At 37.8% G+C, this 25,160-nt stretch overlaps 1 protein-coding gene across 1 annotated transcript; it reads left to right on the top strand.

Moving 5' to 3' along the window:
* Positions 1 to 542: 542 nt before the first annotated feature.
* cacna1sb (calcium channel, voltage-dependent, L type, alpha 1S subunit, b) lies at positions 543 to 24,862 on the top strand. The gene is made up of 45 exons (XM_056260914.1): positions 543 to 1,376; positions 3,081 to 3,186; positions 5,742 to 5,881; positions 6,091 to 6,224; positions 6,494 to 6,646; positions 6,821 to 7,026; positions 8,920 to 9,023; positions 9,397 to 9,536; positions 9,774 to 9,858; positions 9,942 to 10,102; positions 10,291 to 10,516; positions 10,932 to 11,139; positions 11,217 to 11,337; positions 11,581 to 11,695; positions 12,041 to 12,134; positions 12,322 to 12,391; positions 12,728 to 12,860; positions 13,003 to 13,132; positions 13,220 to 13,279; positions 13,365 to 13,471; positions 14,413 to 14,500; positions 14,699 to 14,806; positions 14,895 to 14,947; positions 15,042 to 15,188; positions 15,315 to 15,516; positions 15,715 to 15,873; positions 16,793 to 16,903; positions 16,992 to 17,075; positions 17,624 to 17,671; positions 18,077 to 18,103; positions 18,226 to 18,351; positions 20,080 to 20,145; positions 20,252 to 20,343; positions 20,529 to 20,688; positions 20,821 to 20,948; positions 21,060 to 21,156; positions 21,606 to 21,708; positions 21,782 to 21,883; positions 21,969 to 22,096; positions 22,260 to 22,382; positions 22,477 to 22,700; positions 22,780 to 22,865; positions 23,743 to 23,828; positions 23,919 to 24,005; positions 24,099 to 24,862. The coding sequence occupies exons 1-45, from the start codon at positions 1,180 to 1,182 to the stop codon at positions 24,327 to 24,329; spliced, it is 5,556 nt and encodes a 1,851-aa protein (XP_056116889.1). The 5' UTR covers positions 543 to 1,179; the 3' UTR covers positions 24,330 to 24,862.
* Positions 24,863 to 25,160: the final 298 nt, after the last annotated feature.

Genomic DNA, 25,160 nt, shown 5'->3' with positions numbered 1-25,160 from the left:
GAATGGGTAGAATGTCATTGCACTGTTGTAGTTTCACGTTGAGTTACCAAGAAAATGTATTGAAAGATTTCCATTATTGATGGAATTTTTGCCATTTGATAATACCATTAATGATGGCATATGTCTCAAGAATATCTCTTTAAAAAAAATGGCACATTGTAATAACCTTATTTCAAGATGTATATACTCTTCGTAAGACTGAAGACAATAAGGGTTTGAGTGGTTGTTACTGTTGAATGGTATCCTCATAAGCTTCCTCTTAGATGATTGGCACTTTTGTTGAATAGTCTGATTTACAGACATCCAATAATATTGAATTTGCACCTCAAAATGTGAAGGACTTTGCTTGACTATCGTATTTGTTGCTACAAGAATTTCTTTCCAGTGTGTATCCTAAATACTTGTAGCTGTTTTACAGCTGAAACATTCTTGCTTATGTGAAAATGCACTGAAATATTAAATATAGTTACAGAATATTGTCAACTTTCTTTGTACAGTTTTTTTCTTGAGTAACTTCACAAAGACTTTTTCACAAAGAATTGAGTCCTACTATTGCCACATTATGAGTGTAACTCAAAGTTTGACGTTAAATGCAGTGGTGAGATATATTTAGTTGGAAACCACCAACATTGGATCCTGTAAACATTCCCATCTGCTGTTTCATACAGTAAACCACCTAGTAAATAAGCCTGGCATGTTTCAATGACACTATGTATTATTCATATTTCCTCCTTTTTAATGTCATATTTCATCTGTTGTAAAAGCAGCTGAATTTCTCTTATGGATACTTCATTCTCTTTCTTTTTGGTTTCTTCATCTGCTGCACCCCAAGGCCGCCCTTCCCCTCCTCCACCTGCCTCCGCACCCCCAAGAATGGACACTGACTGCCTGTCTATATATATCCCTCAGAAGGGGCCAGCTGTGCCTAAATGTTCCCTGCCCCTCTGATGCCTCCTTGTCTGGTGTAGGTTTGCAGCAGGGGCCAGGGCTAAGAAGGTAGACTGTGCCTTCCTCAGAGAGGGCGAGATGGTGGATGAGGCTTAGGACCATGCTGAAGATCTGACCTGGACTTAAGGAGATCAAGGATTTGTTAAACTAGGAATCTCATTTCAGGTTTTTGGGTGAATTTCCATCACATTTTGTGGAAAATAAGAAGATTTTACATTTGGGAGATTCAAAATGGAGTCAGGTGGCGGCGGTGGTGGTGGGGCTTTGGCCTCGTTCATCATGAATGAAGAAGAACTGAAGAGAAAGCAGAGGGAGAAGCTCAAGAAAATGCAGGCCACCGGAGGAAACCCTCGACCTCCGCGTTCCTTGTTCTTATTCACGCTCAAAAACCCTTTCCGCAAGACCTGCATCAACATTGTGGAATGGAAGTATCCTTCAAACTAACTTGATTTTTAGTTGTTCAGTTCCCTTTACATAAAGCTTTGGACTGTGGTTTGATGATCATCTAGTTATGTTATTGAATCGTAAGCTGAGATAGGCATGTTTTAGAAAGGCATCCATACCCCAGAGAGAGATGGTTTAGCATGCATGCCAGAAAAAGCACACAGCCACGGCTTTGTCTTACTCGGCTTTTTAATGTTCAACAAAACCGTAGCGAGATATTTGCTCCATGAAAGATATCTTGATTTGTGAGGTGGAGAAAATAAAAGAGGCACAGTTGTTTTTCGTAATCCCCAGGTTTAGTGTCTCTTAAGGTGCTGAAATCTCTGTCTCAGTTGTGAACTAAAGGTGTTAAGCTTTTGTTATATGTCAGACTCAACACGGTCAATTGGAAGCAGTAGTTCCCAGCCTTAACTTGGAAGATGATAAGGATAAACCTCAGACTATTTACAGCCAGTCAGCAAAACACCATTAATAAGACTTTAAACTAGTGTTAATTGTCCTAATTTACAGTTTTGTTTGTTTTAACATGGCTTCATACCCCCGGTTTCACAGAAAAGTTTTAAGCTAGTCCCAGACTAAAATGCGTGTTTGAGCTGGTTTAACTGTAAGCAACTTGAACTGAGATATTTTAAAATATGTCAGTGCCATTGTTTTCTCTCAAGATTCAGATCAGTAATGTATTTTTGTAAGACACGTTTATAACAGCTTAGTCTAAACCCTGTCTGTGAAACCAGGCCATAGTGTTCCTTTCATAGCTGTAATTTTCTAAATTACACCCAAGAACAAGAATCGGCTGTGCTGCAATTAAAAAAAAAAAGAGTCGGAAGCGGCTTCTTTGCTTCCTCTTTTGAGATCACCCTTGGAGACAAAACCCTACAATAAATATTTGCTTTACAAACTGAAAACTTTTACTTGATTAGTTCACTTATAAATGGAAGTGTGAATAGGAGGTGTAATTTTGGAGCTATTTGTCAACGTGTATTTATACAGTTTAATAATATTCTGGCTGTGTACAGCTGTTGTGTAGGATCACTAGTGGACATGATGCTGAGCTGGCAGGGAAATTCTGATTCCACCCCCTAGTGGCAGAAATGCACATAGAATTACAGTTAGTTTTGTTTTTGTTTTTTAGAATTACAGTTAGTTACAGTTACAGGCTACATGTAGTGTACAGTTTAACCTCACCAATAATAGACGATTAGTAAGTATTTCTGAATTCTGAAGCCAAGAGAATTGAGAAAACTTAGAAATACTTCTTACTGGCCATGAAACTATATCATGATAAATAAATTTGTAATAAATACTGTATGTATTTTTATAATTATTTTATTTTATAAATATAGCTAAATAAAATATAATAAATATAAATATTTATTATATTATATATTCTGTCCTAGTAAAGGTTTATTCTGATGTAAAATCTGATGAGTGAGTCCTTGATTGCAATTTACTGACCAAATAACTGTCCAATATCCCTTGCTTTTATATAAAAACTTGTATTTAGCACTGGCCAACTGTTCATTTATGGTTAAATCTAATGTATGCAAGACCTGCTTATATTCATCACAAAGTTGAATGTGAAAATCTTTACTTCAATTTTCCAGTTTGTGTAGTTTGTGCCATAACGTTCCAGTTTGCAGTAGTTTGTGCCATGTTTGCCCAATGTTTTCCTGAGCAGACTCCATCAGACCCTTTGAGATCATTATCCTGCTAACTATCTTTGCTAACTGTGTAGCTCTGGCTGTGTTTCTCCCTATGCCTGAAGAGGACACCAACAACACTAACTTAACATTGGTGAGATGTTCTTAAATTATACGTACCATAGGAGAACATAGGTTAAACGAATAATCCCTGATTACTTCAATTAGTAATTTGCAGTGATACATCAACTCCTTTTGCAAATAAATTATATCATGTTTTATGGCACCAATGGATTAAAGGGATATGTGCCTCAGACACCTCATGGTGTGTTGCCAGATAATCTGAGAAAGTTCCATTTCCAACATCAAGTGTTGCTCAGATCTTTGCCTATTCAGGTCTTAAAGTACATGTGTTTTGAAACTGGTACGCTAAAGTTTTCTCCCATGTTGGCGTTTGCACTGGTTTGCACTGGGTTCCTTTGGATTAACAGCCTATGTGTGATTTACATAAATAAGCTCTTTTTAAGTTAAAGTTAATATAGGCCTACCAACAAAGCAATTTAGAACATGTTTTAAAACTGGAAATATACCATGCTAGCAGGTGCTGTTTTGTGTCGTGGGTTTTATATTTAGTCTTTGGTTTGAGAAGTCCAAAGGTACAAGTGCGGTGTTTAAAAATATACTCAAATCTTGGGAGGGGATTTTCATGACGCATTAATATAGATTTTATTGACATGACTGTAGAACAGACTTGCAAGATAATGAAATCATTTACCCCATGTGGCCACAGACCTTTGCTGTTGTTGACTTAAAGTCTATAGGTGCCAAAACTTATTTCCTATGTGTAACCTTTTTGGTTTTGGCTAAATCCTCTTTACACAAGCTTATTTCATGACTCAAGCTTCATTGGTGGTATGTAGGTCACATATTCTTTCCACTAGCGTGTGCAGTCATATTCTCCTCTCTCAGAACAAATCTGAGCCCCACTCACTTATTTACTCCTCTGGGGTTACAGTGACTGTCGGTGTGGGTCATCCATTCCTTAGATACTAAGTCATGAAAGAGGAGCTGAGAGTGGATCTCAGACATGGTCAGAATTATTTTGATATGGTCTGCTAGTGTAGAATGAGAGGCAGTGTGCTGTGTAAACATACAGATTAGATCCTCACTGCACATCTGAGGAAGGTTGTTTGGTTTGCCAAATTTTAAGGTTAGGGTTTTAGAGCCACTTTGCAGTTGTTTTTTTGAACAAATCATCCATGCAATGTAGTTGACAGTGAGTTAAAGCTGCTAATAGCCCCTCTGAGATATAAAGTCATTTTAGGATGTGGAAACAACAAAACTTCCATGAAATGTTCTTTAGAAAGTCAAAAAATGATGATGAATGCCTTTATTGTCATTGCATTTAAGTACAATGAAATTATAGAGCCACTCTAGTAAGGTGCATCATTAAAACACATACAATATATAAAACATATCACACAACATGTTAATTTAAAACCCAATTTACCCACGTTCCTACTAAGGGGCTATACATATTCTAATGTAACAAGAAGATGTCCTGTAGTTTATGCTGTATTTTTTTACAGACTGTTAATATTCTTCCAATCCAGCTTAATATGCAGAGCTAAGAGTAAAAGCTTAAAGTTGGCATGAAATGTAGGGTGGGACTTGATTTTTTCTTCAACGTGAATTGACTGGATGGTTGTGGTTTGCTATAGTTGTGCAGGTATGATGCAAATTTGTAGGCCAAAATGTGGAAACAAGTTAGCATTTTAGTGCTTCTGGTTCCATCATCCTGAAGTCAATGGGTTTTTTGAATGGGTTTTTGGTTAAATGGCTGAAATAACAAATACGGTCTGTGGTGAACACAAGCTCAAGATACTGTCACGTTTTATTCTACAACATAAAATACATCAGTATTACCCAACTCTTGCGATTTTTTTAAGCTGTTACGTGTCTTGAAAAAGGCGGTTGCTAGATAAAACTGAAAGAGTTGACAGAAGCTTTGTGGTGATGAGGTTGAAGTTGTGGGATCATGGTTCGTTTATAGTCTGCATTTAGGCTTCAAAATTCATAAAAGTTGTGTTAATCTGAGAAAATCATCTTGATGGACAAAACGTGTAAGTATCATAAACTTTTGTTGATCACAGAGCTTGTTTTTGTGATAATCCAAAAGCCTAGAGAAAACCCCTATTGGGATTCTGTCGAGGGAACCAGTGTGATGCTAACTGCTGGTTGGCTTACAAAGGGACGTCATACTTGCACCAGTCTATTGCTGTGATGTCATGTGAGTGATAGGTTGTCCCGCCCTTTTGCCAGTAAACACATCATCAGGGAACAAAAGAAATGTCGCTACAAGATGGAGGGGATTTTGATTAAAGATTATGAGGGAACATGAATTAAAAAAAATAATGATGTGCACAGATAATCATTTATAATAAACACTGGTATGTTCCATTAAAAAACTGTCAATTTTGATTTCATGTTGACTTTAATATGCAGAGACAGTTCTGAGTGTATTGTATTTGATTTCAGTACAGTAAAAGTACAGTTTAAACAGATCTTTATACAGATTTAGTTTTTATTGACCAAACCCATTACAGTTGCCATTAAATTACAAACAAAACCTTTAAAAAAATGATTTGTTACTGCATCATTTTTTACATCCCATTAATCCCTCCTTTAACACTGTTTGTTTCCTTGCAGGAGAGTCTGGAGTACATCTTCCTGGTCATTTTCACTCTGGAGTGCTTCCTAAAGCTAGTAGCGTATGGGCTCCTGTTCCATGAAGGAGCCTATTTACGAAATTGTTGGAACTTATTAGACTTTGTTATTGTGTTCATGGGGTAAGATGACTTTCAGAATGTCCAGAAGTCACAAAAAAATTGTCACAGAAGTGACACACACAATTGTCTTCTGAAATGATTCTCAAAACTGTCCTGAACTTTTTGTAGAGTTTGTGACATCTTAATAATCCATGCAATATAATCTGAAATTTTTTTTATGAATTGATTTATATTCATTAAGTAATAGTCCTTTTAAACTGCTTCCACAGGCTCTTCACACTTTGTGTGGACACCATCAACACAATAGCAGGAGTTCCCAAAGAGAAGGGAGGAGGGTTTGACATGAAGGCTCTTAGAGCATTTCGAGTCTTGCGACCACTGCGGCTCGTATCGGGAGTTCCCAGTAAGACTTTTCTGAAAAAATAACATCTCAATAGCACCACAAGTATGGCAACATAGGAATTTAAAGATAGATCCTAATATACTCACAACATAATATCATAATTACAATATATATAAGTATACACTTACATAATATTTTTAACAAACTGAGTCACAATTGAGTGAAAATTGCAGGTTAAATAGGTGCTTACACAACTGTTAACTATCATGTAAGATTAGAATATAATGCCAAAAAGGTGGTGTGTTGAAAGTGTATTTGTTGTCATCCAGGCCTGCAGGTGGTGATGAGCTCTATTCTGAAGTCCATGTTGCCCCTCTTCCACATTGCATTGCTAGTCTTCTTCATGGTCACCATTTATGCCATTATGGGTTTGGAGCTGTTCAAGTGTAAAATGCACAAGACATGTTACTACCAGGGCACTAGTGAGTCTTTTTATTTGGAGACTGATAAGTGATCTTTAAACATATTATATTAAAGTGTATCTCATAATTGAAAACAAGTTTTAAATATGTAAAAGAAAATACTTAATTCTAATCATAATGAATTGACAAAGCAATACTTCGATTTGTTATCTAAGCTTTCAACCTCTGTTTCAGACATCGTTGCCATCAGGGAGAATGAGAAGCCATCACCCTGTGCGCAGGCTGGAAACGGGCGCCGCTGCACCATAAATGGCACTGAATGTCGGGCAGGTTGGCCTGGTCCCAACTTTGGCATCACCCATTTTGACAACTTTGGCTTTTCTATGCTCACAGTCTTTCAGTGTATCACAACAGAGAGCTGGACTGATGTGCTCTACTGGGTAATTACTAATGGGCACGATAGTCCTCCTCATTATTATCCTGTAGAGAGACCAGAGGACAATCTTTCATGTATTTTATGAGGCAATAATAAAACTACTCTATGCTGATGTTACATTTTTATTGATTGGCTACTATATATCAATCAGTATAGGCATATATAGTAGCCTATAAATTATGCTGATATTCAGACCAAAATTAAGTTTTGATATTGGTTTTATACAACACACAAGTATACAAGAAATTAATATCGGGTACATTTTAGATACAATATTCCCAGTTACTTTGTCTATTTTTGCTCCGCCAATGAAATAGTTTCAAACAAAGTCAAAGCAGAATTGAATTTCGCACAGTAAACCTGTATGTGAACATGTTTGTTAAAGAGTTAGTTCACCCAAAAATGAAAATGACCTGTATCCCATAATTTACTGACCCTCAAGCCATCCTAGGAGTTATATAAAAAAATATCCTGGCTCTTCCAAGCTTTATAATGGGAGTGAATACATCCATCCATCATAAAAGTAATCCATACGGCTCCAGGGGGTTAATAAAGGCCTTCTGAAGCGAAGTGATGGAAAAATATCCATATAAACTTACAATCACTGGCTTCCAGTAACGACCGTACGCAAGTCTAGTTCCGGTGGAAGAGTGACCTCTGACCCGAAGCATTACGTATTGACGAACGCTGAAGCGCAGAGGATAGAGTAAAACAAAACACCGGTCACGAATTAGAAGTCTAAACCGAGAATTTTTAAAGACAAATGTCGAAGGAGCTTGAGTTTGTTGCCCAGCCCTATTTGTTTGAACACCGAGACGCGTCTACTCTTATAAGCTCACGCTACTCCTACTTCCTATGTCATGCGTTGCGTCAGAGGTCACTCTTCTGCCTGAATTCGACTTGCATACGGCTGTTACCGGAAGCCAGTGATTATAGTTTTTTTAATGTATTTGTAAAAAAAAATGATATATATATATCTTCTTTTTTTTTTTACAAAAACGCATCGCTTTGCTTCAGAACCCTTTATCTTTATTAACCCCCTGGAGCAGTATAGATTACTTTTATGATGGATTGATGTGCTTTTTGGAGCTTCAAAATTTCAGGTACTATTCACTCCCATTATAAAGCTCTGGAGTGACAGGATATTTTATTTATAAAACTCAAAAGAAGAAAGTCATATACACCTAGGATGGCTTGAGGGTGAGAATGGGATAGCCTATTTTTCCTTTTTGCGTGAACTAACCCTTTAATGACTTTAACTGTTGTGCTGCCTCTCACTATTTCAGCATGCTTCCATTATGAGCGCGCGCCTACATTTGAAATAACGAACTTGAGCGCGCAAAAGACGCGATATGTGAGCGTACCCTTAAAGAGTTAAAAAGAGGTTCGGCTTCTAAAATGGGTCTCGAGACCCTGTGGTTTTTATTTTCGTTTCTAGCATCTTACTTTTTTTTTTCTTTTTTTTTTCTTTTTTCATCTCGCGAGTGACACAATGTTCTAGAAAGTAGAACTCAAGTTAAAAGATGTTCACCTGAAGACATAAAAATGCAACTTAATGCAAAAAAAGCATTCTGTGTGAAAGACCGCACATAGGACATAGCCAAGAAATACAGAAATGTAGTAGCCTATTTCATCTCTCAATTAATCGTTTTATTACTCACTCCTTTTTGATTAAACGTTTAGACGCGTTTTGATTATCGCCACCTATTGCTGGAAAGATGTAACCTGCAAAATTAGTCACTGAAAAATCGCCAACACGAATGCACAAGTCTGTCTGGAACGCAATTTACGATCATTTAAAATGACGAAACTACATAAAACATAACTTTAAAAACTAACACTAAATCCTTATCTCATGTTTGTCAAAATCAAATATTGTGATGATTCGATCTTTCAGATTAATGATGCCATGGGGAATGACTGGCCCTGGATCTTCTTCCTGACTCTGATAATGCTGGGCTCCTTCTTCATCCTCAACCTCGTCCTTGGAGTACTGAGCGGGTATTAGGTCTTTTAATGGAAGTTTTTAATGAACAGTTTATATACCAGCTGCTCAAATTTCAGTCAGCAATTTTGGAAGTTAGAGATGAACTTAACATTTGTAAGCTACATCCCCCCCCCCCCCATCCAAATACCCCCCCCCCCCCCCCCCCCCCCCATCCAAATACACTCAGTGGCTAATGAATCATGAAACCTGGCAGAATAAATTCACTGAAATGGTTTGTGGGACACAGATACATTTAATCAACTTAAATGGTTCATCTAAGCTACTTGTAAGACATATACAAGAATATCACATGACCATGCAGCCATTTCAGCAAATTCAACTACATGGCTAAGTGGCCTAATTGAGATTAGTTTTTTCTCTCTACAGGGAGTTTACTAAGGAGAGGGAGAAGTCACGGTCACGAGGAGAGTACCAAAAGCTACGAGAGACACAACAAATGGATGAGGATCTGAAAGGATACATGGAATGGATTACTCTTGCTGAAGTTATGGATGGAGATTCTGAGGGTAATGGTGCTATACGGTTTATCTGTCTGCGTATCTGTCTATCTATCTATCTATCTATCTATCTATCTATCTATCTATCTATCTATCTATCTATCTATCTATCTATCTATCTATCTATCTATCTATCTATCTATCTATCTATCTATCGTCATGCAAATGGTCATTTTAATGTATAGTTGTCTAAAAGCACAAGAACAGCATCATCAAAGTTTCTTACTACTTCTATCTACTCTCCAGCACTTCTTCTTCTTAGAAAGGACACTGATTCAGAGACAGATAGTTTATACCAGATTGAGGGGATCAACAAGGTGGTCTACTTCTAGTGAGTATGCAATCAAAAACAACATGTTTAATCATGATTCAACTGAAGACTGATTCTCCATGGTCTCACTGTGAAAACAACAGCCGTATTGCACGCCACTGGAACATCGTTTTACGGAGGAAGTGTCATGGCTGGGTGAAATCTAAATTCTTCAACTGGTGGGTTCTCCTTGTTGTGTTACTCAACACTCTGGTCATTGCGACGGAGCATCATAACCAGACTGAGGGCTTGACAAGTTTTCAAGGTCTGTTCCATAAAGCAATAGGCCTACATAGGTTCCCAACTCCTATTTAGTTTGTTGGTTGTTGTAAGGAATCTTTAAAGAAGAATCACCCAATAACTTCTTTTATTATAATATATATATGATTTATATTTTGGGGTATATAGTGCCTATACTAAGTCTAATATGCTGATCAATTTTGCTGTTTGCAGACACTGCAAATATAATCCTGCTCATCTGTTTCACGATTGAGATGGTTATGAAGATGTATGCGTTTGGTCTGAGAGCCTACTTTATGTCCATCTTCAACCGATTTGACTGCTTTGTGGTCACGATTGGAATACTGGAGATCTTCCTGGTCGTGTCAGGCATCATGACACCACTGGGGATCTCTGTGATGAGATGCATACGACTCCTACGCTTATTCAAGCTCACAAAGTATGTTCACTTATTTAAACCTACAATAGAAAACAATATTAAGCTTTGTTTAAGTTCAGTTTCCAAATAATAATACTTATAAAATGTATTTGTCTTAATTTCCAAATTCCAAAACTTATTTTCCTGCAACAAATCACAAGAACTGTTTTTACTTATACCATAATTGTAACAATATTTTACTGTGAGATAGTACATGTTGCCGTGTTAAATATAACATACATTAATTCATTAATTTAATTATGTTTTATTATTCATTCATTCGTTTTTAATGTAGCATTTTTCTTTCTGTTAAAATTACTGACATTATTATTGTTATTATTATTAATAATAATGTTTTACTACAATAAATGACCTCCCATACACAAAATACCTGTTTCCTCCGCCAAGGTTGCTGTTTCCTCTCATTGCTCTTTAGGTACTGGACATCACTTAATAACTTAGTGGCATCCCTTCTAAACTCAGTGAAATCCATCGCCTCCCTGCTCCTGCTCCTCTTCCTCTTCATCGTCATCTTTGCTCTCCTGGGTATGCAGGTGTTCGGTGGGAAGTTCAATTTCCCTGACAGAGTGGTTCAGCGCAGTAACTTTGACAACTTCCCACAGGCCCTCATCAGTGTGTTCCAGGTACTCCGACTGCTATTTTATTGACATTGTTCTCTGATTACGGAAGCTGTTTATGTGAAGTTGGCCTTTGTTTTCAGGTCCTAACCGGAGAGGAGTGGGACACAATCATGTACAATGGAATCATGGCTCATGGTGGACCTCAATCCCCAGGAATTCTTGTCAGCATTTACTTCATAATGCTATATTTCTGTGGAAACTGTATCCTTTTGAAGGCAGCATGTCCTTATTTTTCGTGTCTCTGGTATGCATTTTTTTCAGAAATGCTTGGAGATGATAAATGTGAATGCAGTATGGTTTTTTAAAAGAATATAGCAAAGCACTTCAAATAAAATGTACATTTGCCAATGTTTCTGCTGCTTAGTGGGAAGTGTTTCAGATCCAGTAATGTTATATTGTTGTGATAAAGGTGTTTGGGCTGTTCCTTAGCAAGCTGTTGATCAGTCGTTCTCTTGAATGTGTTCTTGGCCATTGCTGTGGACAATCTAGCCGAGGCTGAGAGTCTGACAGCAGCACAAAAAGAGAAAGCGGAGGAGAAAGCCCGAAGGAAACTCATGAAGTAAGAGAAAATCTACAGTATTTAGACATACACTACTGCTCAAAAGTTTGAAGTCAGAAGGCTGTTTTTTTTTAAAGAAATGCATACTTTTATATAGCAAAGATGCATTTAATTGATCAAAAGAGACAGTAAAGACAATTATAATGTTATAAAAGATTTCAATTTCAAATACATTTTCAATTCCAAATCAGCATATTAGACTGATTTCGGAAGTATCACTGACAACTGAAGTAATGCTTGCACAAAATTAAACTTTGCCATCACAGGAATAAATGACATTTTAAAGTGTATTAAAATAGAAAACAGTTATTTTAAATTTTAATAATATTTCTCAATATTACTAAGAACATTGCCAGAGAAGAGTGAGGAGGAGAAGGCCCTGGTGGCTAAGAGACTGATGGAGGCCAGGAAAGCTGAGGGAATGTCCACCACAGCCAAGGTCTGTTTGACACCTCTCAGAACATTGCTTATTTTAGATAAACCTTCTGCAATGCTTTACTAGTTGGCCCTCTAGCTAGTACAGTCAAGATTATCCAAAATGCAACAGCACTTTGGATCTTCAATCGGCCACATCAAATTCAAGGCTCAAGTGCCTAAACCAGTTTTCATTATGTGTTTGCCTCCAGCTCAAGATAGATGAGTTTGAATCAAATGTTAATGAAGTGAAGGACCCCTTTCCTCCTGCAGACTTTCCAGGTAAGGTTTAAATAACATTTGAGGGCTCTGCACTTCATAACATGCTGACACCCCACACACTACATCTCTAAACATGTAAAGGATGAAGTTCAAAGATAGCTGATCTATTATAAGTCAAATGTATTATTAGCTCCAGCCTCCAAGCTCATTTATGGAGCACATTTCAAACCACACTGCTGGCTATTTTCATGTGGTTCTTGAGCTGTGCAAAACTAAATGATATGTACAGCATCAATGCTAATCAAAATCTCAGTGGATCACAAATACGCTCATAGATCTGTGAATGTATGTGATGTTTTTGAGTTGACTGAGCTGTAATCCTTCACCCCTGCTCAGGTGATGATGAGGAAGTTGAACCAGAGATCCCTATCAGCCCCAGACCCAGACCCATGGCTGACTTGCAGCTCAAGGAGACAGTGGTGCCCATGCCCGAGGCCAGCTCCTTTTTCATCTTTGGCCCACAGAACAAGTTAGACTTTATGCCCTGTTTTTTAATACAATGTAGAAACTAAATTTAGGACTATACTTGAACTGTCCCTAACAAATGGCCTCAAAATGAAGTGTTAGTGATGTGCTGTCAGTGGTTAGTAACTGATGCTCTCTGTTGAAAGGTGGCGGAAGCTTTGCCACAGGATCATCAACCACACCACCTTCACCAACATCATCCTCCTCTTCATCCTCCTCAGCAGTATCTCCCTGGCTGCTGAAGACCCCATCGACCCCCGTTCTTTCCGAAACAAGGTACCAACATTTTGACTACTGTATTGCTTTGACTGAACTTTTAGTTATCCGTTCATAAAAATCTGCGATCATTCATTCATCTCACAGGTCTTGGCTTATGCAGACATTGTCTTCACGACTGTCTTCACCATTGAGATTGTGCTGAAGGTAACATGCTTGTCAACTTTATTTAACTTTAACAGATTTGTGGTTTGCCTGACATGTAACTCAGAATTGACCTGTGTATTTTTAGATGACGGTTTATGGAGCGTTCCTGCATACTGGCTCTTTCTGCCGAAACTCCTTCAACATTCTAGATCTCATTGTTGTGGGTGTTTCCCTCTTGTCCATGGGCATGGAGTAAGTTCAATAATATTGTATGCTCTTTAAGTTGTTATTATACATCATCACCCCTACTCTCTGTTGGATAAAGCAGCTATCCTTGCTTTGACAAAGACATTTTTTGTTTCAAACAAGGAACATTATTAATATTGGATATAAACTACAAAGACAGCCCGTCAAATAAAGCATCACATGCATTTTTGCTCTGATGAACATTATCTGCACTACTATTTTGTGGCTGTTTTACTATTTATCAACACTACTAATGAATCTACAGTGTGAGATGTACAGTACAAACAGTGTAATCCAATTTGTGAATGAAAGACTTTTATGACCCGATTCTATTTGGTGAATCAATAACATACAGCGCGACCAGTGTAGTGCGATTCCTGAACAAAAAATCGTATGAGCCACTTCTTATAAACGAATCAGAAACACACAGCATGCAGTGTCATCCAATTTCTGAACAAAAAAGACATATGGCGTTTCCAACATAGTCCAAATTTTTCTGGAATGAATGACTCGTATGAGCCAGTAGCTTTCAATTAACCAGAAACACATAGTGCGACCAATGTAGTCCAAATAATTCTGGAATAAATTACTCTTATTAATCTTTTTTTTTTTTTTTGTGAATCAAAAACACTTAGCATGACCAATGTACTCAAAACGATTCCCAAACAAATTACTTTTATTAGCTGATTCTTTGTAGCAAATCCAGCGTGACCAGTGTATTCTAACTGATTCCTGATTGAATGACTCAGTCATTTCTTTTTAGTGAATCAAGCACATAAAGCAACTTACTTCACATGTTAACGTGTAGTTAAAGAAAGACATTGTGAATTTTGTTGGTAGTATTTTAATAAACAAATTAATGAAATATGTTAATGTTTTTGCTGGTTTCACTTTTTTAATTAATATACAGTCAAGACCAATAATTGGACTGCATTACTGGATTGCAGGTCTAGTACCATCTCAGTGGTGAAGATTCTCAGGGTGTTGAGGGTACTAAGACCTCTAAGGGCCATCAACAGAGCCAAAGGGTTAAAGGTGTGTATGTGTTCAGCATCCTAACTAAAAAGCTGCTTTGATTTGTGATGTGGCATTTGTCTGTGAATTTATAAATGGATAACTGCCATCAAAACAATTTTGAGGACAATTTAAATGCGGATATTAAATGGTTGCATTAAGCAATCTTAAAAGCATTATCATGTTAGGCCCTAAATATACTTAAATTCCCCTCTCCAGCACGTGGTCCAGTGTATGTTTGTGGCAATAAAGACCATTGGTAACATCGTCTTAGTCACCATGCTCTTGGACTTCATGTTCGCCTGCATAGGAGTGCAGCTCTTCAAGGTGAGACAACCTTCATATTGTGCTATAAAACACTGGCTTTTGAAATGAAAGAAAGCTATTGAATGCTGAATGTTTTACCTTTATTCAGGGGAAATTGTTCTATTGTACGGACCCCTTACAAAAGACAGCAGAGGAGTGTCAGTGAGTATTCTTAGCCACATTTCTTTGCTTTTTCCTCCTCGTGTTGCTGCTGATAAGTATCTAAAACATGTCTCTTGCTTTTGGTTGTTCTTAGGGGAACATTTTTAAAGCATGTGCAAAATTCTCTTCATGACATGGAGGTCCATCACCGCCAGTGGGTCAACAGCGACTTCAACTTTGACAATGTGCTGAACGGCATGCTGGCTCTCTTTACCATTTCCACATTTGAGGGCTGGCCAGAGTGAGTGTGCGAAAAATCTAATCCTATTAAGATCTTCATGTGACTATAATTTGAGTTACACTTAAAATATTGTTTCATCTGTCAATAATATTACACACAAAACCTTCCTTCACTCACCTTCAACAGGATCCTTTATAGGGCCATAGACTCTCATGCAGTGGACACAGGCCCTTTGTACAATAATCGTGTGGGTATCTCCATATTCTTTATCATCTACATCATCATCATTGCTTTCTTCATGATGAACATCTTTGTGGGCTTCGTCATCATCACTTTTCAAAAACAAGGAGAGCAGGAATACAAGAACTGCGAGCTGGACAAGAACCAGGTAACTAGCATGAGACTGTTGCTCTCTGATGCTATTATTCACATGGGATTTGATCCATAAAATTGTGTATATTTGACAAAAAGATTTTTCCTTTAACTCCACTTTTATTGTATAAACACTATCAGGTTTATGATGTCCATGCATTGTGTTTTGGGGATTTTCACAATCATCTTTTCTCGCTGTCTTGCCCCTCACCAGCGTCAATGTGTGCAGTACGCACTGAAAGCGCGACCCCTCAAATGCTACATCCCGAAGAACACGCATCAGTACCGTGTGTGGTACTTCGTGACCTCCTGCTACTTTGAGTATCTCATGTTCTTTCTCATCATGCTCAACACACTGTGTCTGGGAATGCAGGTAAGCAGTTACATAGCAGTTACATTTATTATGTCCACTACAGTTAAAATGTTTGGGGTCAGTTAGATTTTTTTTTTAAGATACTTAAAGGGTAAGTTCTGTCATTCTGTCAAAATTCTGTCATTCATTCATGACGTTCCACACTCATAAGTCCCTCGTTCATCTTCGGAACACAAATGAGGATATTTTTGATGAAATCCGAGAGCTCTCAGTCCCTCCATTGGGAGCAACGCAATTTACACATCCAGAACAATAGGAAAGACATCATTAAAGTAATCCATGTGACTCCAGTGGTTTAACCTCAATCTTATGAAGCGACGCTTCATATTCATACACATTTTACCTCTATATTTACAAAATAATATTATCCAAAGCGAGTTCGCGGAACAACTACCAGTCTTGAGTCAATACAACACGCATACATCGTGGTGCTCCCCCTACTGAATTGCAGGTAAATATTTTCGTAAATAAAGTGGTTAATGTTTTTTGTGCAAACAAAGAACTTGCGTCGCTTCATGAGATTGAGGTTAAACCACTGGAGTCACATGGATTACTTTAATAATGTCTTTCCTATCGTAATTTTTGATCAAATGAAAAAAGCCTCTATGAGCATAAGAGGCTTCCTAAACTTCCCAAACTTTTGAACAGTAGTAGCCTATAATTAAGTCAATTGTTGGCATTTTTTAATTATTGGCATGGTGTTATTATAAGTGTTCCTTTTTGGTCGATTAATAAAAAGGCTTTGTTTATGTACTTATACACAATTACTTTTAACATGTTTTATTAAGATTTATTCTATTATCAAATCACTTTTTCAAATTGTTTCACATAATTTCACAATGTTCAGTCTATATAATATTTCATAATACAAAAATGTCTGCTTTGTTCATCTCTTGTTTCTCTTCTCTCTGTGGTATAGCACTGCAACCAGTCCGATCATATAACCAAACTCTCTGACACTCTTAACCTTATCTTCACTGTCCTGTTCACTGGCGAGATGGTTGTCAAACTCATTGCATTCAAAGCAAAGGTACTCCTTCTTCCTCAATATTAATCTCTAAATAAGAAGATGTGCTCTATTTTAATACATTGTTGGTATTTTGTGCGTCTTCATACAGGGTTACTTTGGAGACCCTTGGAATGTGTTTGATTTCGTCATCGTGATCGGTAGTGTCGTTGACGTGGTCCTCAGTGAGGTTGATGTGAGTATGGCAAATATTTGAGGCTACGCAATTATGTAAAAATATTGTCACTGTGATTTAAATGTTTTGTAAATGTTTTGTAAAAAGTTAAGCATTTCATATGGCGACCAACAATGGCTTGTATTTTAAACCCGTATTTAGCGATACATGAAGCACAGACCACAGCAAGCAGTCAATATCAGCATTAGTGCACAGGAGGTACCGATTTCATCAGCTCCAGCTCGATTTTCTTTTCATCCAACCAACTTCACTCATCAGTGGCCATTGATGAGCTCATTTTCATGATTCATTTCACTTGTGTTAATGAACCACCCTCTTCCCATCTTTCACAGCTGCTTAATACACACTGCTGCACATCCCCGAGAGTGATTTGATGCACTTTTCATTGCCTATATAAATAACCAACTTGTTTTGGAAGTGTGATCCATAATTTTGATGTTATGTTAATGTTTGTCTCTGATTCCCAAGATGCATTGCCGTTTCTCTCATGCACTACATTCACAACTTGCATCCCTCATCCTGACCTTCCATCTCTCTGTTTCCCTCAGGCTGCGCTGGAGACCAGCGGAGGACTCTGGTGTCTACATGGTTGTGCTGTAAATATCATTCTGCACTGCACTGGACTGCTGTGAAAACACACACCACTCACATTATCTCATTCTACACGATGAACAAGGAGAACGTAATGTGTTAGATAGCCATTCATAATAATATTGAGCTCAATCGACAGATTCTTACTAATGGATTAAAAGCTTTCTAAAAGTTTTTTTTGTTTTAGTCCCATTTGCTTGCCTAAATAGTCTGATTTAAAGGGGTATGAATTCATTATTGATTATATATATAAAAATATTGATTTAGGGAAAGTGTGTGTCTTGACTGCATTTTATTTAAAAGCTTAAATATACACAAAAGATCTACTATGCATGATACCACATTGTGGTGTTGCTATGTATTTTTTTTATTATATATTATATTATATTATATTATATTATATTTTTCAGGAAGTGAATCCAATGCAGGCAATTGCTGTAAGTACATTTTCCTGGTTTGTTTTCTTTTAAAACACTTTTTCAAAGGTCTAAAACATTTAACATTCTGATTTGTTTGTTAGGTGGAGCTAAACATTTCTCTCTATTTTACTCTATTATAGGATGCAGAAAATGTCCGAGTTTCCATCACATTCTTCCGGCTGTTCCGTGTGCTGCGTCTCATTAAACTGCTCAATCGCTCAGAGGGGATCAGGAACCTTCTCTGGACCTTTATTAAGTCCTTCCAGGTGAGACAAGAGAATTACAAATCAACATCTCCATCTCAAAAGAAAACAAAAATGTTTGGGGCCAGTCAGTTAGATGTTTTTTTCTTTTAAGAAATTAATATATTCAGGAAGGATGCCTTAAATTGTTCAAAAGTTATAATAAAGACATTTATAATGTTACAAAATATTTCTATTTCGAATAAATGCTGTTCTTTCAAACTTTCTAATCATCAAAGAATCCTGATTAGTGTGTTTTGCTGTGTTTGTGATCAAATAAATGGAGCCATGAGACAGGCCAGCTGACAGTCTTGCCTGGGCCCGGGACAAGATAATCTTAGATGGGGCCCCCCCACGACTTTTATTATTTTTATAAAACACCATATACTTTTACCCAAAATGAATAATAAAAACACGTTTCAATGGGTACATTTTCTATAAATGTCTTCATTTTCTTTTCTGACATAGCCTACTGCAGTTCTTGTTAAAACACACTAGACATGCATAATCTGTGCATTTTGGGCACTTTTTGTGTGAAATCATATTTATTTTTTGTCCATCAAAAGTGTGCTTTCACTTTTAAGCATGAGCAGCGCAGCAAAAATAGACTCGGATCTGACCCATTATCTGTTCACCGATGATGACAGTGACGCATTTCAGCCGGCTTTTTATTTCTCATCTCCATTGATAGTAGTAAAGCTAATCCAAGGGCTAGAAATCAATGAATTCTTTGCTAATACTTCCTCGTCATCATGGAGAGCGCAGTTCGCACCGCTTTCTCCTTTCCACAAGCGTTTGCTCTCCCGTGGCGTCTGTCGTTGCTATGCAACAATGAACTTAGGCGCGCCTGTAAAAACGAGCGCGCCGCGTCGCTATTATGAGCTCATATCCAACATATTTCCATAAGTGGCTCTTTCCTCCTTTCTTATCAACAAGTGGATTTACAGCCACCACAGCAGCAGCACCGCCGGTCGCCATGTCTCAGCGCTTTTATGAAGAGGACGCAACTGCACGCGCTTTGGGCATGCACGCGCATCCTGGGTTTGAGAAAACCTGGTACCGTGGCGTGACGTTTAAAAAGAAATTTGTACCGACTTGGTACCGAAGTACCGGGTCTTTGACAACACTCATAAACGTTGGCTGCGCTGTTTCTTACCTTGCTCTACGTTGACTTTACTAACGTTAGTTCCAGCTTCACCGTCACCACCTTTTTAAAAATATTTGTTTAGGACATCTCGAAGGCCTCTGTTTTCTTCTTCTCTTTTCTTTTCTTTTCTTTTCTGAGCACCGGACTTGTGCTGACCGGACATTTTGAGCGTAACGTTAGCCTACTGAACTTCAAATCAAATGACAACATATTTCGATCAGTGGCCAAACCATTTTTGTTTGGGGGAGGGGGAGGGGGAGGGGGGGGGGGGTTCTTGACCACTATTTCAAGGACAATTAGGAAGAAAACGAATAAAAAGCTTTTATGTAACTTAAATATTAGATATTTTTTCAACAAATATGCCTATTTTTTTTTTATTTTTTTTACAACTATTCCATAATTTAATGAGGGCCCAGTTCTGGGCCCCCCTCCCTACCCTGGGCCTGGGACAACAGACCCGTTTGTCCCCCCCTGTCGGCGGGCCTGGACTAAGAGACATAAGAGACTTCTTTCGAAAACGATGGAAAGGTTTTATGAAAAGTAAACCTTGCTTTAGCTTTAACCGGATGTTTCTTACATTAAAGCATGTTGTGTTCCTCCTTCAGGCACTGCCTCATGTGGCTCTTCTCATTGTCATGCTCTTCTTCATCTATGCTGTCATAGGGATGCAGGTGAGCTTTTTTGCAGTTGTTTAAATGTCCTGTTTTTGCTCTCCTTCTTGTTATAATCTTTTCGTCAATTTTCATTCTTCCTCTCTCTTTCTCCTCCTCTCTATAGATGTTTGGTAAAATAGCCCTGGTTGATGGTACAGAGATTAACCGCAACAACAACTTCCAAACTTTCCCCCAAGCTGTTTTGGTATTGTTTCGGTAAGTCAACCATGTACTTAGGGAAATGCTTTTTTGCTTGTTTGTTCTCTAATGCAAGTCATTCTTTGCAAACCATTTCATGCAATCTCAGCTTGAGAGCTCATATAGTGCAACTCTGAAAAGATAAAATAGCATTTTTGTTGTTGTTGAATAATCAGCTAACTGGTCAATGTGTGGGTTCACAGTGTTGCCACTGGAGAGCAGTGGCCTAAGATCATGCTAGCCTCTATGTACGGGAAGCTCTGCGACCCCAAATCAGACTACGGCCCTGGAGAGGAGTATACCTGCGGCTCCAGCATTTCTGTCTGCTACTTCATCAGCTTTTACATGCTGTGTGCATTTTTGGTAAGCAAACAATGAAGCTCTTTTTTCTCAAGAAACTTCAAATACAATAGGATTTTATTGATGTTTAGCAGAGATGGAAAACAACTCTAAATACAGCATCCAGCATTGTTGAGATCATTCTCTTCTTGGTAGGTTATCAATTTGTTTGTGGCTGTCATTATGAACAATTTTGACTACCTCACTCACGACTGGTCAATCCTCGGTCCGCATCACCTGGATGAGTTCAAAAAGATCTGGGGAGAGTATGATCCTGAAGCAACGTGAGTTAAATCACACGAGGCTCTAATGCTAATGACATCTTATCATGTAGCGTTGTGCTTCTTGGATGTCGTTAACATTTTATGAATATATTGTCTTCTGTCCTTATAAAGGGGACGAATCAAACATCTGGATGTAGTCACTCTCCTGCGGAGGATCCAACCACCATTGGGTTTTGGTAAATTTTGTCCCCACCGCTCAGCATGTAAGGTAAGAGAATTGGTATTACTTTTTTGGTTTTGTAGAAAGTACACTACCATTCAAAAGTTTGGGGTTGGTAAGATTTTTTAATGTTTTTAATGTTTTCTTATGCTCAAGACAACATTTAATATGAAATGTTTTTACAATTTAAATAACTCTTTTCTATTTGAATATGGATTTTAAAATGTAATTTATTCCTGTGATGGCAAAGCTGAAATTTTAGCAGCCATTACTCCAGTCTTCAATGTCACATGATCTTACAGAAATAATTCTAGTATGCTGATTTGAAGAAACGTTTATTATTACAGATAAAAATGTAATACATTTTTCATTTAGATGCATTTTTGCTGAATACTAGTACAAATTTTAATTTTAAAAAGTCTTACTGACTCCAGACTTTTGATTTGAAGTGTATTTCTACATGCATTTTCAAAATGTATTTTGAACTTCCCCCTCAGCGCCTGATTTCCATGAACATGCCGCTGAACAGTGACGGCACAGTGACCTTCAATGCCACACTCTTCGCACTGGTCAGAACAGCTCTGAAAATCAAAACTGAAGGTGTGGAATTGAAATCAAATTTAGTTAGCAGTTCATTTCTCAGCATAGTATTTAACTGACATTTTTCTGTTAGGAAACTTTGAGCAGGCCAATGAGGAGCTGAGAGCCATCATTAAGTCGATCTGGAAACGGACCAGTATGAAGTTGTTGGACCAGGTCATTCCGCCCATTGGAGGTGAAGTCATTGACCTCATTCATGTCAAGTGTCAAATTTCAGCAGTGTTCCATGTCTGACTACAATGTGATTTTATTGGCTGCAGAGGATGAAGTCACCGTTGGAAAGTTCTATGCCACCTTCCTAATTCAGGAACATTTCCGCAAGTTTATGAAGCGGCAGGAGGAATACTACGGTTACAGGCCCACCAAGAAGAACACTGATGAGATTAAGGTGCACTTTATGATACATGCCTGCAGTAAACATCAAACCAAGTGGCATTATTTTAAAGATAGAAAAATACTTAACTAAAAGATGTTTGCTAGGCTGCAAGTGATAAAACGATACTATTTGCTTCGCTCTCCTACCCTGTCCATGTGCTGCTCTGGTTTTCCAGGCAGGTCTGCGCAGCATCGAGGAGGAGGCAGCACCTGAACTGCACAGGGCCATCTCAGGTGACCTGATCGCTGAGGATGAGATGGACCGTGCCTTGGAGGGAGGAGAGGACGGCATCTATAGGGTCTGCAGTAAAGCATTTTCTAAAGGAAATAGATCAATGGAGATATAGACGTCATCCATCTGTACTCACAGCCTCTGTGTCTCTATCTATGCAGCGGACTGGTGGTCTGTTTGGGATCAACGCAGACCCCTTCTCCTCTGAGCCCAGCAGCCCCCTCTCCACACAGATGACCAGCCAAAGGCCCCTGCAGTTTGCTGAGACTCGACTGGAGGACATAGAGTCCCCTCCAGACTCCGTCTTCCTCCCGAACACTGAGTTCTTCCCTGATAACATGCCAACGAAAACCAACACCAATAACAATGCCAAATTCATTGAAGAGTGAGTGGCTAACTTTAATGAAAAAGTGCACTTAATGTGTATCTGTAATGGTCATTATGCTCATCTGATGTTTTTTTAGTATGTCATCCAGGTTTACTTTTGAGAGCGAGTCACTGTCAACTGCTGCAACCAGAAACTATTCATACGAGGACATGAGTGAAAACAGTAGGTGATCGAAGAAAACAAGTAACGATTATAAAATGACTACATTTTTTTTCCCATTGTGATATTGTTATCAAGACAATCCACTATATTTGATACCCTAATGATTCTCATTACTGGCTGTAATGATACAGTAAATAATTAGTTTTACAGTAGTACATTAAAAGTACTGTTTTATTTTTTTTATTAAATGTTATTATTTAATTTTAATTAAATGGAGTATAACAAATGCCTCCTTATACACTACCGTTCAAAAGTTTGGGGATAATGCGATTTTTTTTCATACGAAAAAATAAATTTATACTTTTATTCCGCAAGGACACATTAAATTGATCAAAAGTAACATTAAAGACATTTACAATGTTACAAAGATTTCGATATCAAATAAATGCTGTTCTTTTGAACTTTCTATTCATTTAATAATCCTAAATAGAAAGAGTCTACTGTACCACAATAATAAGCAGCACAACTGTTTTCAACATTGATAATAATAATAAATGTTTCTTGAGCAGCAAATCAGCATATTAGAATGATTTCTGAGGGATAATGTGACGCTAGACTGGAGAAATGATGCTGAAAATTCAGCTTTGCTATCACAAGTTATTTTAAAATTTATAATAAAATAGAAAATAGTTATTTTAATTTGTAATAATATATCAAAATATTGCTGTTTTTACTGTATTTTTGATTAAATAAATGCAGTCTTGGTGAGCATAAGAGACTTCCTTCAAAACATTAAAAAACTTTAACATTAAAAATATATGATAATCTATCAAGCCTAATGATCATACCATGAAGAAATTGCATTGATAGTCATTATATTGACAGTAATCTACACATTTTATTGTATAAATGACATTATTTCCTGTGCAACCAATAGGAGACTCCCGTTTGTATGCGGGCGGAGCCTCAAGTGTTGATGACAGACAGCTTTCAGATTTCACTGTGAGGACTGATATCAAACAGGTGTGGACAAATGTTGCATATATCCTTAGCTGAACACAGTACGGTGACTTTTTGATATTCCTGACAACTGTCTGTGTGTGTGACTCTCAGTTCCCATATAATCCCTCACATGGAGCATCAAAGAACCAGAGAGCAGCAACAGAAGCTTCACCAGCCACCGACAAACTCATTCAGCAGGTAAACTACACCAGGCCACATCTCCTGCACTTTACATTCATTACAGACCTGCTCAGGAAAGACTATTAAACTGTATTTTCCATTAATCCGCAGGCACTGAGAGATGGTGGTCTAGACTCCTTGGCTGAGGATCCACAGTTTGTATCTGTGACTAGGAAGGAGCTGGCAGAAGCCATTAATATTGGTGTGGAGGATATGGAGGGCATGGCTCAGGGTATTGTAAACGGTCAGAGCGGCAAGGTAACAAAACGTAAACGGCGTCCCATCCCAGTTCCACCCGGCACCAAGCCAGCCAAACCCAATGAAGACACCAGTGCAGTGTAGATCGATACTGAGAGACATTCAACAAATTCATGAGACATCATCAGCCTGAATCCTCTGCCATTGTACAAAATCACTTGCTTTACACTTTATAAACAGGTAGTGCTGTTTATTTTGAAAGGACACTTTTACTAAGGTCCGTAGTCTGTCATACAAAGTCTGGTGGTTTTTATGTCGATTGGCTACTCCGATTCAGGACTTGTTTGTTTTTTGGTGACTGAATTTACCAAACATCCTCAATAAAAGTGTTCACACTTCTGTTCTGTGAACATTTACTGTTGAGTGACTTGCATTATACAGACAAATGCCTGGAAACCTTGTTATCCGTGGACACAGAGACACGAAGACGAGTCTTTTCTTTTGTTTGTCTCGTGCCTGTGGTTTAAACTGCACATATTTGTAACACTAAAATGGTTGACTGCTCGCTGTTAAGATGCGTTCATAGGACACACATTATTTAAGAAATTATATTGAAGGTTTTTTGTATTTAATTATAACATTATTTGTTGTTAAACTGAAGGGGGTTTAAAATCTTGGCATCTTGTTTAGAGGAAAATGTTTAGCAGCTCAAAAGGTGGATATTAGAATAACATACTGTATATATAAAACATATTGGTTCTAAAAAGAAATTGGAAATTTCTTTTTTGTTAAATGTGAAGTGTTTGCATGCATGTGCTCTATGATTGACATGGCAAGTACATTATGCAAAGCACTTCATGTTTTTACATTTTACACACACTCAGTAGATGCTTTTATCCAAAGTGACTTGCAAAGAAATCAAGAAGGTATAATAGGGCTTGTAATGTCTGATAAAATTGAATTGTTTCTATCTGC

This window comes from Rhinichthys klamathensis, unplaced genomic scaffold (genome assembly GCF_029890125.1).
Source record: "Rhinichthys klamathensis goyatoka isolate OS25496 unplaced genomic scaffold, OSU_Roscu_1.1 h1tg000180l_1, whole genome shotgun sequence".
Classification (NCBI taxonomy): Eukaryota; Metazoa; Chordata; class Actinopteri; order Cypriniformes; family Leuciscidae; genus Rhinichthys; species Rhinichthys klamathensis.
This window is presented reverse-complemented; position numbering and strand designations above follow the sequence as displayed.